The sequence below is a fragment of the Sinohyriopsis cumingii genome, chromosome 12 (assembly GCF_028554795.1).
Source record: "Sinohyriopsis cumingii isolate HCF-2022 chromosome 12, ASM2855479v2, whole genome shotgun sequence".
NCBI lineage: Eukaryota > Metazoa > Mollusca > Bivalvia > Unionida > Unionidae > Sinohyriopsis > Sinohyriopsis cumingii.
In genome coordinates, this window is record NC_142972.1 from 102,334,980 (window position 1) to 102,349,034 (window position 14,055).

The window sequence follows — 14,055 nt, forward strand, 5'->3', positions numbered from 1 at the left end:
TTACCTCAATATAAATTATGTTTTCAAGCAACATAGTAGATATGATTGGATCTTTTCTACAAACCTTTCTGAGAATACATTTTCAAGCTATATCGGGTCAGCATTTTATTGTACAAAAAGGTCGTAGGCCATCCGCCTATACTTATCCCTCCATCTACCCACCCACACAACAATTATATGATCAGTCCATTAATGATCCTGTATAGGATAGAGATACGGTTGAAAAACTTCCGATGTTTGACTAATACTCTTCTCGTAGTACAAGTATACAGTATAAACTATCTAAGAAACAGATATCTGATATTACAAGAGAAAACATTTACCGTACTGATGAAAAGGCAGTGTGTGTGTGTGTGTAGTCAGTCTTTAATGCTGTAACGGGAGACAGACAATAAAGGTGCACCAGTCAGTAGCAATACCCAGAAGGTTATCACAACTGACACGTGATTCGAGTCACAGAGGGAGAATAAGTAATGCGAGAATTGTGGACTCATAGGAAAGAGGTCAGCAATGGCAACACCGAGTGAAGATTTGATAGCTTCGGACGAGATGAAGGAGGGTGAACCATCAATGTCGCAAGATTTGAACTGCCCACTTTGTCTTAAGGTATTTAGGTCTCCAAGACGACTACCGTGTTTACACTCGTTTTGTCAGGACTGTCTACAGTCACATATATCTAACACTGCCTCTGTACAAGGACCTGTAAAGCAAATCTGCTGCCCAATATGCAGTAATGTGGCTTGCTCTGGCGACTTTTCTACAGACAAATTAGTGCATGTATTTCCTCTTGATACACTAATTATTTCTGTGTTAATAACTGCAGGTTTGAAAGTGAAAGTAGACCTTTATTGTAACGCTTGCCAGGCTCAGGGCGTCATCTCTCCAGCTGAAGATCTATGTACTGTGTGTGAGGAGGCCCTGTGTGTTCAGTGCTCGAAAGTACATAGAAGTTCAAGATTGTTGACAACTCACACAATTCTGAATATTGAAGACTTGCCATGCAAACAAGAGACTGTTCTGCAAAATGTCATGTTTCAATGCACGACGCATGCGTCCTTTCCTGTAGAACTTTATTGTAAAAGCCATGATACTCAGCTGTGTGCCAGATGTTTCATTGCCAGTCATAAAAATTGTTCAGAAGTAATTAAATTTACCAGTGAAACCAAAATTTTCTCAGACGCATTGAACCAGATGAAAGAGCAGATGAAAGAGTTTGAAGATCAGCTCCAAAAATTTACAACTATCAATTTATCAAATCTGAGCAATCTTGAGTCTGAAGTAAATGAGTTGGCTATTGAAATAAGGACATTAAAGAAATCCATAAACGATGCTTTAGATGATCTGGAAAAGAGAGTGAAGGAAGAAGGTAACAAAATATTAAATGAAGAAAAGAAGAGAATAGAGCAATTGAGCCATGGCTGCCAATCGCATATAACGGCAATTCGGAATTCCAACGTTGTTGTGGAGTCAGTCTGTAAATATGCAACACAGACTCAAATGTTCCTGCTTACAAAGAAAGTAAGAAATCAGCTTTCAGTGACAAAACCTCATATTGACGACAAGTACTCGAAGAATGATATTTTAAGATTGCAGTTAGAGGTTCACCCACAACTAAAATCTGTCATTAACATCCCAAGGGGCGAAATAGGGATGCTAAAGATGAAGAGAAATGACGATATCCCGGTTGTGCCTGATGGATTCAAACCAGTAAAAAAATGTATAGCAGAACTTGTGAGAGTCACAGATATAAAAGGGTTAAATGACAAGACACCTTGGTACACTAACTTGATATTTGCCAGCAATAAACAACTGGTCCTGCTGGATTATCACAGTAAGCTACTTTACCTCCTGGACTCTTCATATAATATTGTCTGCCATCACACATTTCCAGAAAACCCATGGAATATATGTATCATAAATGAAGAAGAAGTTGCAGTAACTTTACCATTTCAAAGATCAGTTCATATTCTTTCCGTCAAAGATAAGTCGGTCACATATATCAAGCAGATACAAACGAAATATAAATGCTATAGTATTGCTGCATACAATCATGACGAGTTGGTAGTATCTGGACCATGCGGTGATAAAAAGAAATACTACTGGGCTATTATTACTCTGGATGGGAAGGAAAAATCCTACCATGAGTTTGATTGTGAAGGTAATAGCCAGACCTATGTCGCTCTAAATGCCTTCAAGACTCGCTTGTATATATCCGTTTATAAGGACAATTCTCTGCATTGCTTTGGTTTAGATGGAATGAAACATTTTACTTTTACACATCACGATCTCAAAGGATCACAAGGTGTTTCCGTCGACAAAGATGACAATGTGTACGTCGCGGGGTGTAAGTCTTACAATATTTTCCAACTGACTTCTGAGGGTTTCCTTATTAAAATCATCGTGAATGGAATTGAAAAGAACCCCATGGGAATATGTTTTGATCAGAATGGGGACACATTTGCGCTGACTCATGTAAGAGATACTGCTCTCAGTTTTTATAGACTTGCATAAAACGACGGGTGAAATTCTGAGATAAAATTACATTCTTGGATACATCTTGTACCAAATTACTGCAGTCAGTAATAAGCGTTCAACAGGATGTATGACCCAATTTCTATATAAGATAACTGAAGTCAAGTGTGCATCCTAAAATCAGTTCTTACGTTTCGAGTTGATTTGGTGTGATTTGGTAATGTTGGTTCTTATCATGTTAAATATGTTCTTATCAATATGTTGTTTAAATGTATCTGACTATTTTACTAACTTTTATCATTGGTGATATATTTTATAATCTGAACCATTTTCTTAAACTCATTTCAGTCATTCAATTTTTCTTAATTTATCTAGTTTAACGTTTAGTCATATTTCTCATTTATCACATAGTCGGTACACTTAACCTTAAAGTGTGTGCAGTTTCATGTTTTTGATATTATACATGTGAACGTATCACTTTATGTGATTCAAATAAGCCCATGAAATTATTGTGCAGTATTCTCATTACTGACTGGCTTCGATCGTGGGAAAACTTTGTTAACCCCACCTTCTGAATTGTTTTGTTTTCATTGAATATTTGTGGTCGTCATTTTTTATGAGACTGGCGAAAGGAAATTAGGAAAAAATGGTCTCGTCTGTTTCAATATTGCCAATTTACCTCCACATCGGTTTGTTATGTCATGTATATCGTAACATCAAAAATGGCATAAACCCCAAGACAAGAACAATAACAACAGGTAAAACTGCCGGTATTGCTTAGATGATAACGAGGGTGGCGGTGGGGATGGATGGGCGGTATATCTGTAGAATGGAATCCACCCTATATACAAGCTAAGTTTAAATGTGAACTCACTGAAGTAAATAAACTCACTTTTGTTCACAGAAGAATGTAGACATAAATCCGTCTCCTCAACTGACAGAACTTTATCCAAACACAGCATATTTACGAGGTAAAAAAGATTTGTTTACGTCTTTTCTACAATCTAATGCTCCAAATCAAATACTGAAAATATCCGGTCATAAATACATTACATTACATATGTGTATTTCTGAATCCAGTAATCTTCTTTTCACAAAAATATCGCAACAATGTAATGTTTAGATGTTATGTGGAATTTCAAACACTGTCGTTGTGTTGTCTAGGCCAACTCAAGCCGGTACTGTGCACAATAAAAAATAATGTGACATCATCCATTGGACATTTTGTGTTGACAGATGTTTTGTCTTTTGTAAAATGTTCTGTTTATTTTGATGGACACTTATTCTTTGATTTATATTTATCAGAAATGTATAATATACGTTTACTATTTCAACTTTGTTTGGGGCTATTTTTTACGCACAACAAATGAAACGTAAGTAGTGAAGGGGGATACTAATGGGAATTAGCATTACAGACCCCCCTTGGGAACATATACGTACAAGGGAAATTTAACATGGCGAAAAATCGTGGGTCAATATACGTACAAGGGAATTTAACATGGGAATAAATCGTGGGTTAATATACGTACAAGGGGAATTTAACATGGGAATAAATCGTGGGTCAATATACGTACAAGGGGAATTTAACATGGGATTTTTTTTTTTTTTTTTTTTAAATTTAAAAAAAGGGGTAGGCAATTGAAAGGCTATCTCTTTTCGAGAAATATGGATGGCCCTGAAAAGGGCCTTTGGGTTTTTCTTCTTCTGCTTCTAATTTCTTCTTTTTCTCCACCAAGTTCTTATTTTATCTCCTACACTCTTTCTCTTCTTTTCTTTCTTTTTTTTCTCCTGCTCTTCTTTCTTCTTCTCTTCTTCTTTCTTCCTCTTCTCATTTTCTTCTTCTTTTTCAATTTTTTCGTTCCATTTGCTTATTCTTATTCTTTCCTCTTCATCCTCCTTCTCCTCCTTTATCTCTTTCATGACACCACTAATCTTGTCCTTTACCTTTTTTAAGTTATTAATTTCCATCTTTACACGATGGAGACTATAGGAATAATGGTCTTCAACGAGTCTTATTAACATCTGCTCCATCATTCCTAAGTTGTCTAAAACGTCTTGCAATGTTTGTATTTTGTCCATTTGGTTAGAAGCCATCTTCTTTGTAGAATGGTTTGAACGACGAATACTGTGAGTTCTTATAGTGAAAGCGCGGACGTGAACGAAAACATCCCCCTAAAAACATAAAATTGATCTTACCTAGATCATAACCAAAGAAACAACAACGCGCGGACGTGAAGGAAAACATCCCCCTACTTTTCTCATTTCATATAATAAAACCCAAACTATACTCTCCACCTACGCTAAGAAACCCATAATCTACTATTCATACCAACTTACGTGAACGGTTACAAACACAAACACACAAACACATACCCTCACATTTTTTAAAAAAAGAGTTAGTGTTTATATTCACACTACTCTACCTACACACATTGGCAAATCGATCGTTATTTCTTTTCTAGAGTATTGGGTAGCCCTGAAAAGGGCTGTTTTTTGAACTCCAGATGCACCTATCTAATGGTTGCACCTTCCTGGCCTGGCGCCACACACGCATCTTCTTCCCCAGTCTTCTTTCACCTTTCTTCTTGGGAGTGCAGAGGCAGGATATGTGGCTTCAGAATCCCAATTTTCGGTTTCTGGGATTCTGAAATTTCTTCTTCTCTCCTTTTCCTCCTCCTCCTCTTCTTTGTTTCTTCTCTCCTCCTCTTCTTTTCTTCTTCTTTCCTCCTCCTCCTCTTTCATTCTTGCTTCTTCGACAATGGCATATTCCAGGTGCATCTGGAGTTCTAACAGTTTCACTATTCTGGTGTTCATTCTTCTGGTGTTGATCAATCAACAAGGGTAGCTAGACTGCCGAGCGAGTTTCAATTTATACTGAAAGCGCGGACGTTATGGAAAGCATCCCCTAAAAACATAAAATTGATCTTACCTAGATCATAACCAAAAAACAACAACGCGCGGACCTAAAAGAAACACTCACTCACTTTTTTATGCTACCCATCACTGTTTTAAAATTTTTTATAAATCACTTCAATAGACTATCCACATACGCAAAGCAATCCAATCTAACCCCTAATATACACCTCAAACACCAAAAAAAGACATCATTTTAATCTACTATCCATATCAACATACTTGAGCACTTACAAACACAAACACACAAACACATACCCTCACATTTTTTAAAAAAAGAGTTAGTGTTTATATTCACACTGCTCTACCTACACACATTGGCAAATTAATAGTTATTTCTTTTCTAGAGTATTGGGTAGCCCTGAAAAGGGCTGTTTTTTTTGTTTGCTATGGCATTCTTTTTTTAGTTTCTAAGAATGCGATATCCTCTGAGGATAGACTTTCTGGCGATAGGTCTGCTTCTTCGGAAAGAGAAGAAGAACTCTTTGGTGTCGATACGACAATCGACAAAGCCTCTGTCAGCTTCAGGTTGCTGCTGCTGTTGTTGTTGTTGTTGCTGCTGTCTCTGAAGTCTATACTTCTCTGTCCATTCTTCTTTCTCCCTGTTCATTTCTTCTCTGAAGAGCTCTTCTATCAGGTCTTCAGTGACTTTTAACATTCTCACATTCTCTATTTCTTCTGGCTTCGGTATCAGACTGTGTCTGACCCTATGCAAATTCACGTAGGCTTCGTTGAGCTTAGCTAGTTTGGAGCACATCTTCTTAGGAGGATGAGTCGACAATGGATGGTTAGACTGGAAACAACCCCAGTTCTTAAAGTCAAAGCGCGGACGTGAAGGAAAACATCCCCCACACGGTTTTCGAGCCGCAACGTTCAATGAGTGTCATGAGAGGGATAGTAAGAAATGATAGAGCATCAATCCAACATTCTTCTAGCTAAACAAAAGACAAAGGCATTTTTTTCAAAACACAACATTTTTTATTCAAAAATCACTTAACACTAAACAACAACTCTAACATTTTTAACAATAATCCAACAATATAACATAAACAATTTTTTCAAATCAGAAACATTTTTTCAATTCACATTATACTTTAAACAGGGCTGACAACGTTGTGATTTCCACTGTTGGAAATCATTAGGCCATTGATGGACACTACGTTTCCTAGCTTGAGACAAAAGATAAGCATAATGGTCACGAAACCATCGATCTACTTTCACATCGTTTCTAGCAGAAGAACGAGGATCAAAATGAGTCACTAAATGTTCTAAGGAATAGCCCAGGCTGCGATGATGCAGAAAATACACACAGTACTGTCCACACACCAAGGAATCTGTGCCTTGTAATTTCACATTATTGAATCGGGTGGTCTGAGCATTTCTTCTCATAAAGTCGATGATATCGTCTTCCAAAGGGGGCAATCCGTACGAATCGAAATATTCCACACATCCTTCTTGAGGAAAGTAGACGGCTACCCAGTGGGTTCCTGGGAGATGACTGTCGTCCGTGTTGATCACGTAAGCTTGATGGTCTTGAGGTTTGCGATGAGGAAGTTCATCTTTAGCACAGACGACAGGATTCCAAGAAGCCGTATACGAACTGTGGTTCAAAAGGTTCAAAAGGTTCAAAAGGTAATAAAGTTCCCAGGTATCCATTGATTTGTGTGTGCTTTTTTCTTCTTCTTCACAGGTAATAATAAGTCGTCAATTCGATCCTGACTTTTTGCTTGAAAATGTCTGACGAATAAACGGTTATTCGTTCTGTTTCCTCACTTTGATTCAGGAGAGCTTCGATACGATGGATCTCTTGAGTGGTTAATGGTGGACAAGAATGTTCACGCAAGTCTTTATACCACTGGTGCAACACGTCTTTGTTCGAGATGAGACTCCAAGCTTCGTCCAGATACTCGTCCAATTTTTCTTCTTGACTCAACATCAGGCATTTATCGTGTTGAATTTGACTGGGATGATCGTTTTGACATCCATAACAATTTTTCTTGATCAATTCCGTCATTTTATCGACCAAGTGTTTGGCAAAACAGGAGACTAAATGGGCTTCTTGTTCTGGCCATCTCGATTTCATCATGATCACTTCTTCTTTTTCCAGGGTCTCCTCACATTCCATCTTTAAAGTTTCTCCACTAGGTAAAGAGGGATAACAGTCTTCCATGGTTTCTAATAATCTAGGATGACTTCTCTCAAACTGTTGATTTCTATCGTATTATCGAATTCTGCACACAGGATGACGTTCACCGTTACATCAGGCTCTCGGTCTTTAAACTGAATTTCCACACGAATCTGGCCGGATTTTATAGGGTGGAAATGTCCCTCGTCGCTGCCTTGGTCTGGAGTGAAATCGAAAGCCCACAAAGCATAGCCTCCTGCATAATCGTCGTACGTAATACCGTGACTGGTATTGGTTCCTAACTGTCCGGTGGCTTCGTACAAGGACAAGTACGATCTCAAGTAATTCTTCTTGGTAAAGTCAGGTTCGAAAGGTCGGGTACACAAGGTTTTGCCATCGCGACTGACTTCGATCTTGGACACGCCAAAGTGTTGAAAGTAGAAAGGATTTTTACCCAAAGTTCCGTTGAAGGCTTCATTCTCGACGATACCAACGATCAAATGTTTGGGTAACTGTCCTTGGAATAGATGATCTTCGATCATGGATCGCTGTCCCTTGGGAATGGTGAAGGTTTTCACTTCCACGCGTCGTATGGGATACTTGGCGGTCGTTCTGCTCAATGTTTGACTGATGTCGTTACCCACTTTAGGTAACACTTCCACGCGTCGTACGTAGAGCCTGGCTTCCTCGATGACAGTTTTGCAAGCGTCAGTACCTATCAAATGGAAAGCGGCACTGCTACGATTCAGTCTCAGGCGGACATTCACCCCGTTCAGCAAATATTTCTCTTGTAACCACATGTCCAAATGCAAACGATCCATTAGTTCCAAACTCTGTCCATCTTTGATTCTGTTTCTTCGTTCTACAAATCCCTCATTGGTGGTTATTTTTAATTTGGGGTCAGCTTCAAGACCTGTTTTATCAAATTCGCCCGCTTCGTCAGGTTCCCATAGCACGCAGGCATTGAGATGAGTGTTCTTGGCGTCTATTCCGTACGTCAAGAGATTTTCCAGGTACGCTCGATAAGGGTAAGTATCCATGCTGCTGTTGACCAGTTTGTTGTTCAAGTACAAGCCCACTCCGCTAAACAAGGAATGCATGAAATTGTTGACGGGAGCTATTACCTCAGTACCTTCTAGGGTCGTATTATCCTCATCGATAACTTTGACTTTCAAGTACAAGTAACTGCTATTCAGATCGATGTAATCTTCGGGCTGTCCTTTGATTTCAAACTCGATGGGAGCTGAGGCTGTCAATGAGGAGACGGGGTGAAATTCCACCCACTGGGATTCTTGCATCGTCATCATGGTGGGGGGCATGGCAAACAGACCCAGTTCCGTCTTGGAACAAGCGCAAGACTCTCGGTGCATCATTTTTTTTTTTGTTGCTGTGTCTCAATAATCGAAAACGTGTAAGTCTCGAACGGTTCTTCTTTTCTTGGCCTTTCTAGCTTGAAGTCTGGTGAAAGGGTGTTTTCTTCGTCGTCGTCTCTTTCTGCCTTGTCCTTGCTGAATGCCTGACTCGGTAGCGTGCAGGGCATTTATAGGTGTTTCTCGTCGGCCCAAAATGTCTTTGCCCGTTTGCAGCAAGACATTTTTACCTGCCCTCATGAAGGTTTCTTTAGGGTTTTGTTTGTCGATGATGACATTTTGGAGAAATTCTTTGCCTTGCGTCAGTGCCGCATCTTTCAAGGCGTGCAATCCGCGTGTCACCATCGGTTTCAACACCGGGGCCACCGAACGAAAGGCCGATTTTAACATGTCTCCAAAACCGTGTCCTCGCTGTCGAGCAACCCCTCGGTACACTGGATACATGACTTACTTACGAGTCGTGAGAAAACCGTTTTCGAAAATGGAGTTTCACCGTGACTTTTCCTTTGGTGAATGGAATATTTTGTCCCAAATCTCCTTTTATAGTAATGTTGACCGTGTCCAAATACGACTTGCTGACAGGTAAATAGTGAGGATGGACAAATTCGCGGTGGACGTGGTAAGTGTTTCCACCTTCCTCGTCAGCGTTTGCGGCAGAATCCACTTTGAAAGGAATGACACGCAGTAACGGTACGGAGGTGTGTCCCACCACGTTGTACTCCACCACATCGGAATACACGAACATCAAATTCAGTCCTTGGTTCAGTTCTACCGGGGTACGAAAAAACTTGGCAAATGTCTCGTTGTCAGAAATGACTGGTAATTCGGGTGATGTTTTTTGTTCTACTTTCTTCCTCAGCTCCATGTCACCGCCCAACATGTCAAACAATTCAGGACAAAATAAGAAAGATATTATTTTACGCCCCTCAGGAAATTTTATCAGGAAGCGACGAGCTGTTTTGTGGTACTCCAGGGTGACACTTTTTTGGGCACTTTCCAAAGCTTTCAGAAACACACCATTAAACCTGGTGGCTATGGTGCTGACCAAATGTTGACCACTAAAATAATAACCTGGGGGAATGAACAAGTGATAGCTGGTCCACTTTTGAGTTTTTGTGGGAGGGGTTTTCTTGTCATATTTGCTATTTTCATCCACCCACTTTTGCACTTGCTTGTCATCAAATTTATTTTGATTGGGAAGGACATTGAGGACTTGGGTCGGGTGAATCATTTCTACTAAAGCCACTTCCCAATGGGCTTCGTGATCTAAGGGGATGGCTTGAGGTAATTTAGCCGTGTAACAGCACAACGTGTTGTTGGGAAACACCTCCATGGAACTGTCACTGGGTAAGGTTAAGTAAAATTGGTTTTGGTGACTAATAATTCTAGAGTTCTGTGGCTGTCCGAGGGGATATTACTGGACGTCAGAGGCGTGTCTCCGCCCAAAATGGGGTTCTGGTTGTGGTAGTTGGAGTGGTGACTGACACTGGCACTGGACACAAGGTTCCCGTTCGAGGAGAATTTCAGGGAGGGATTGGGAAGCAGGTAACCGATGCAACTGCTCAATAAAATGGTCCACAATTGTTTGTCTCCTTGTTGCAAACTCAAATTGGCAATGGCTGCCCCGATGACACAATACACCACGAAGATTTGGCAGAAAAAGACGATTTGCGTTTTAGGCACACGTTCTCCACACCACACCCACAAGGGTTGTTTTTGTAAATCTTGCACAGAAGAACTAGGTGAAGAAGGAGTGGTCGACGTAGCTGCGTCTGCTGTGTGAAAGGGCATGATGGTCACTTCTTTTTATAGTCGATGACTTGCGAAGCGTCGATCCAAGAATCAAAACTGGGTGGATATCCTTTCCAACGTACTTTGACTTCTTTGACACGTCGTTTGCCCACTTTACGGGTTCTGCGTTCGAGAATGCTTTCGATGTCGTACACATCGTCTTCTTTTTTGGTGACACGTTGTAACTCGGGCGAATAAAACGTTCCTTTGAGCACTTCTCCGTTCATGTCTTCCAATTTATAGACGGCAGGATGACGGCCATGCACTCGTCCAGTGACGCGAAACAATTCGGTCGTCCAGTTAGGTAAGTAACCTTTGTCAAAAGTGCGTTTGGTTTTGCCAATGCGCACCCAATCTCCTACGGCCAACTCTCCACTTTTCTTGGGGACAGCCCTCGTCGGGGACGTACCAAACAGACGCTCAAACACCAACACTTCGTTGTCGGGAGTCACGTCTTGCGGGGCACGTCCGATGCTTCGATGGTAAGATTGGTTGTACGCTTGCACCAGGTGCGGTAAGATGTCGATGTACTTCAGAGTGTGGTGATGCGTAAAATATTTCCACATGCCTTCTTTCAAAGTGCGTTGAAAACGTTCCACGATGCTGGCTTTGGTTTCGGGATTCTCGGTGGTAAAAAAATGAATGTCACGTTTCTTTAATTCTTTTTGGAAAGCTTGGTTCAGAAATTCGGTGCCTTTGTCCGTTTGCCATCGAAGAGGGTGACGACCGCTTTGTTTCAACACCCGTTGCAGGGCTCGCACTAACTCGCTGCTCGATTTGGAAGTCAAGGGCACGACCCAGGCAAATTTGGAAAAGACGTCGATGACACAAAACAAATATTTGTAGCCACGATTGTAGCTGGCCAAATGAGAGACATCGGCTAAATCGGCTTGCCATTGATGATCGATGCCTTCCACTCGGGTGCGACTTCTGGCAAACTTGCGTCGAATGGGTTTGTGTAAAGTGTAGGTAGCTTGTTCTTGTAACCATCGTTGCACTTGAGGTAAACGGAGACTTTTCAGTCGCGTTTTGGCAGCACGATACAATTTTTGAACTCCTGCGTAACCTGCAGGATGAGAGGGATCGTAGTAAATGCTGGCTAAGACTTTTTCCATTTTTTATTTTTTGTGTTGGTTGGTGTGTTAATAAGTCACCCACTCTTCGGTGATGCTACTTTGGGTGGGTCGAAAGGGTGGTTTGGAAACGGATTTACGTGTCCGATGGGCTACGGGAGTAGAAGTCGAAAGTAGTGGTGGTGGTGGTGGAGGTGGCAATGGAATGGCTTTGGTTTTCTTTTCTTTTTTCATTTCTGGTTTCCCTTCTTTCTTTTTCACTTCTGTCGAAGGAGGAGTGGACATCATCTTTTTAACCCAAGCTTTCATTTTTTCTCGTTGGGGTGTGGGGGACGGTGTCAACAAGGATGCTGCAATCTTGCTCGAAATGGGAGCTGCTGACGGTGTTTGAAACACTTCTCGCATCTCTTCTTCTTCAGGTCTTCGTGGGGTAGCATCTCTGGTGACCCCTGGGGATGGTAGTAGTGGTGGTGGTGGTGGTGGTGGTAATGATGATGGTGCTGGACTTTTCATCAAGGTCTTAAAATCTTTCAGAGTGGGTAGAGCTGTTTCGTCTAAAGCTTTCTGGTGAAAGAGTTGCAGTCGTTGCAAGAGTTGACCGTACTTTTGCGATTTTTCTGTTTCGGACAAATCTTGGCGATCCATCAAGGACTGCAATTCGTGTTGTAACTGGGACATCTCGCTCAAATTGGGATTGGGAGGTAAATGCGGGGTGCGTTGTTCTTGCCACCGATGGTATTCAATCCATCGTTTGTAAGGCACTAAAGCTAGTTTTCGTCCTTCCATGGGGTTGTCAGCGGTCGATTCTGAGATCTTGGGACTTCCGAGGACCTTTTTATCTTGCTCCCACCAGTCCTCCCAACATGGTTCCCAAGACTCCTTTCAGTATGGGGCCTAACAAGAGAGGTAAAATGCCTCCACGTTGGACCAACATCTTCTTTTTTTGACGAATGGGAATTTTCTTTTGAACCATTTTCCGAAGAACGTGACGATGTTTGCCTAAGCATTGTTTCTGGTGTTTGGACAAAGGGATCGTACCTTTCAAAACGTTCAAACAACATTCGCACACGGTATCGATGACCTCTTTGGAGGCCGTTTGAATGAGTTTTTTTCGTAGGGATGGAGAAGCTTTGGACAGGACAGATAACATGTCCCCATGTTTGGCTAAACGTGGTGGCAGTCCTTTCCTTTTCTTTCCTTGGGGTTTTCTGGAGGGTGACATCTTTGCTTGTGGGTTCCGGCACATTCACCAAACAGACACTAACGTCGATGACTTAACACACACCCTTTTATCTTTTTTGGGACTATCGCTTTGTCATAAAGGTGACAATGTTTTTCCCAAAATCGCCAAGGAATCCTCCCCTTTGTTGACGCCTCTTTTTCTTGGAACGACTGTGTCTTTTCTTAGGGTAATGTCGATGCTTGGCTAAGCGCTTTGTCGGATGACGCGTCTGCCTTTGTCTCTTTCTTTTGTGGCTTCTTGGAGGTGACATCTTTTACAAGTTCACTGATACCCCGACTTGGTCACAGGCCTTTTTTATACTGGAACGCGTCGCCACTGATTGTCTTTACGTCGTATCAGTTTGAGGACAGGCATGACACGTCGTGCATTGGTACGTAACGGACTAAATCGAGCCAGTTCTTGCTTGGACAAATCCAGTAAACTTTGTAACATGCTCGATCTTTCATGGACTTTGATTTTGGGAGAAGGTACTTTGTGAGCAGCAGCCACTGCCGCTAAATTGGAGGGTCCTGCCACTGGGGAAGTTCTTTTGGGGGTCATCAACGGAGAAGTTCTTGGTGTGATCAACGTCTCCAAGTACTCTTCAGTTCTGGGTGTCATTAACGGAGAAGTGGATAAACGTGAGGCTGCCGGAGACGCAGTCACCGCTGTGGCAGGTCGTGGTTTGCGAGTGTAAGGTTGCGTCCTGGCCGAAGTGGCTCTCTTGCGACTAGTTTTCTTCTGTGGACTTTTCTTTTTCTGGGGACTTTTTTCTGTTTCTTTTTCTGGGGGCTTCTTTTCTTTTTCCGGGGTGGTGGTGTCTGGTCAGAGGAGGGTCCCGCCACTGGAGAAGTTCTTTTTGGGGACCTGGTCTTTTTCTTTTTCTTCTTCGGGCTTCGGTGGACTTTCGTCTTGGGGATAACTTTGGGGGCATTACGATCCCATCTTAAGAGAGAGCGAATGATGACCCCTCCTAGAGTACCGCTCCCTCCAGGTTTCAAAATGATTTGTTTTTTGGTTTGAGTGTCGATGCGGGGATCGGCCAGTTGGACCAAAGCGACTTTGTTTCGATCGAAAAAGCGTTTGGTT

General features: G+C 41.7%; 1 protein-coding gene across 1 annotated transcript; it reads left to right on the plus strand.

Moving 5' to 3' along the window:
- Positions 1-431: 431 nt before the first annotated feature.
- LOC149787123 (uncharacterized) lies at positions 432-3,692 on the plus strand. Its single transcript, XM_089977638.1, has one exon. The coding sequence runs from the start codon at positions 511-513 to the stop codon at positions 2,509-2,511; it is 2,001 nt and encodes a 666-aa protein (XP_089833764.1). The 5' UTR covers positions 432-510; the 3' UTR covers positions 2,512-3,692.
- The last annotated feature ends 10,363 nt before the right edge of the window (positions 3,693-14,055 follow it).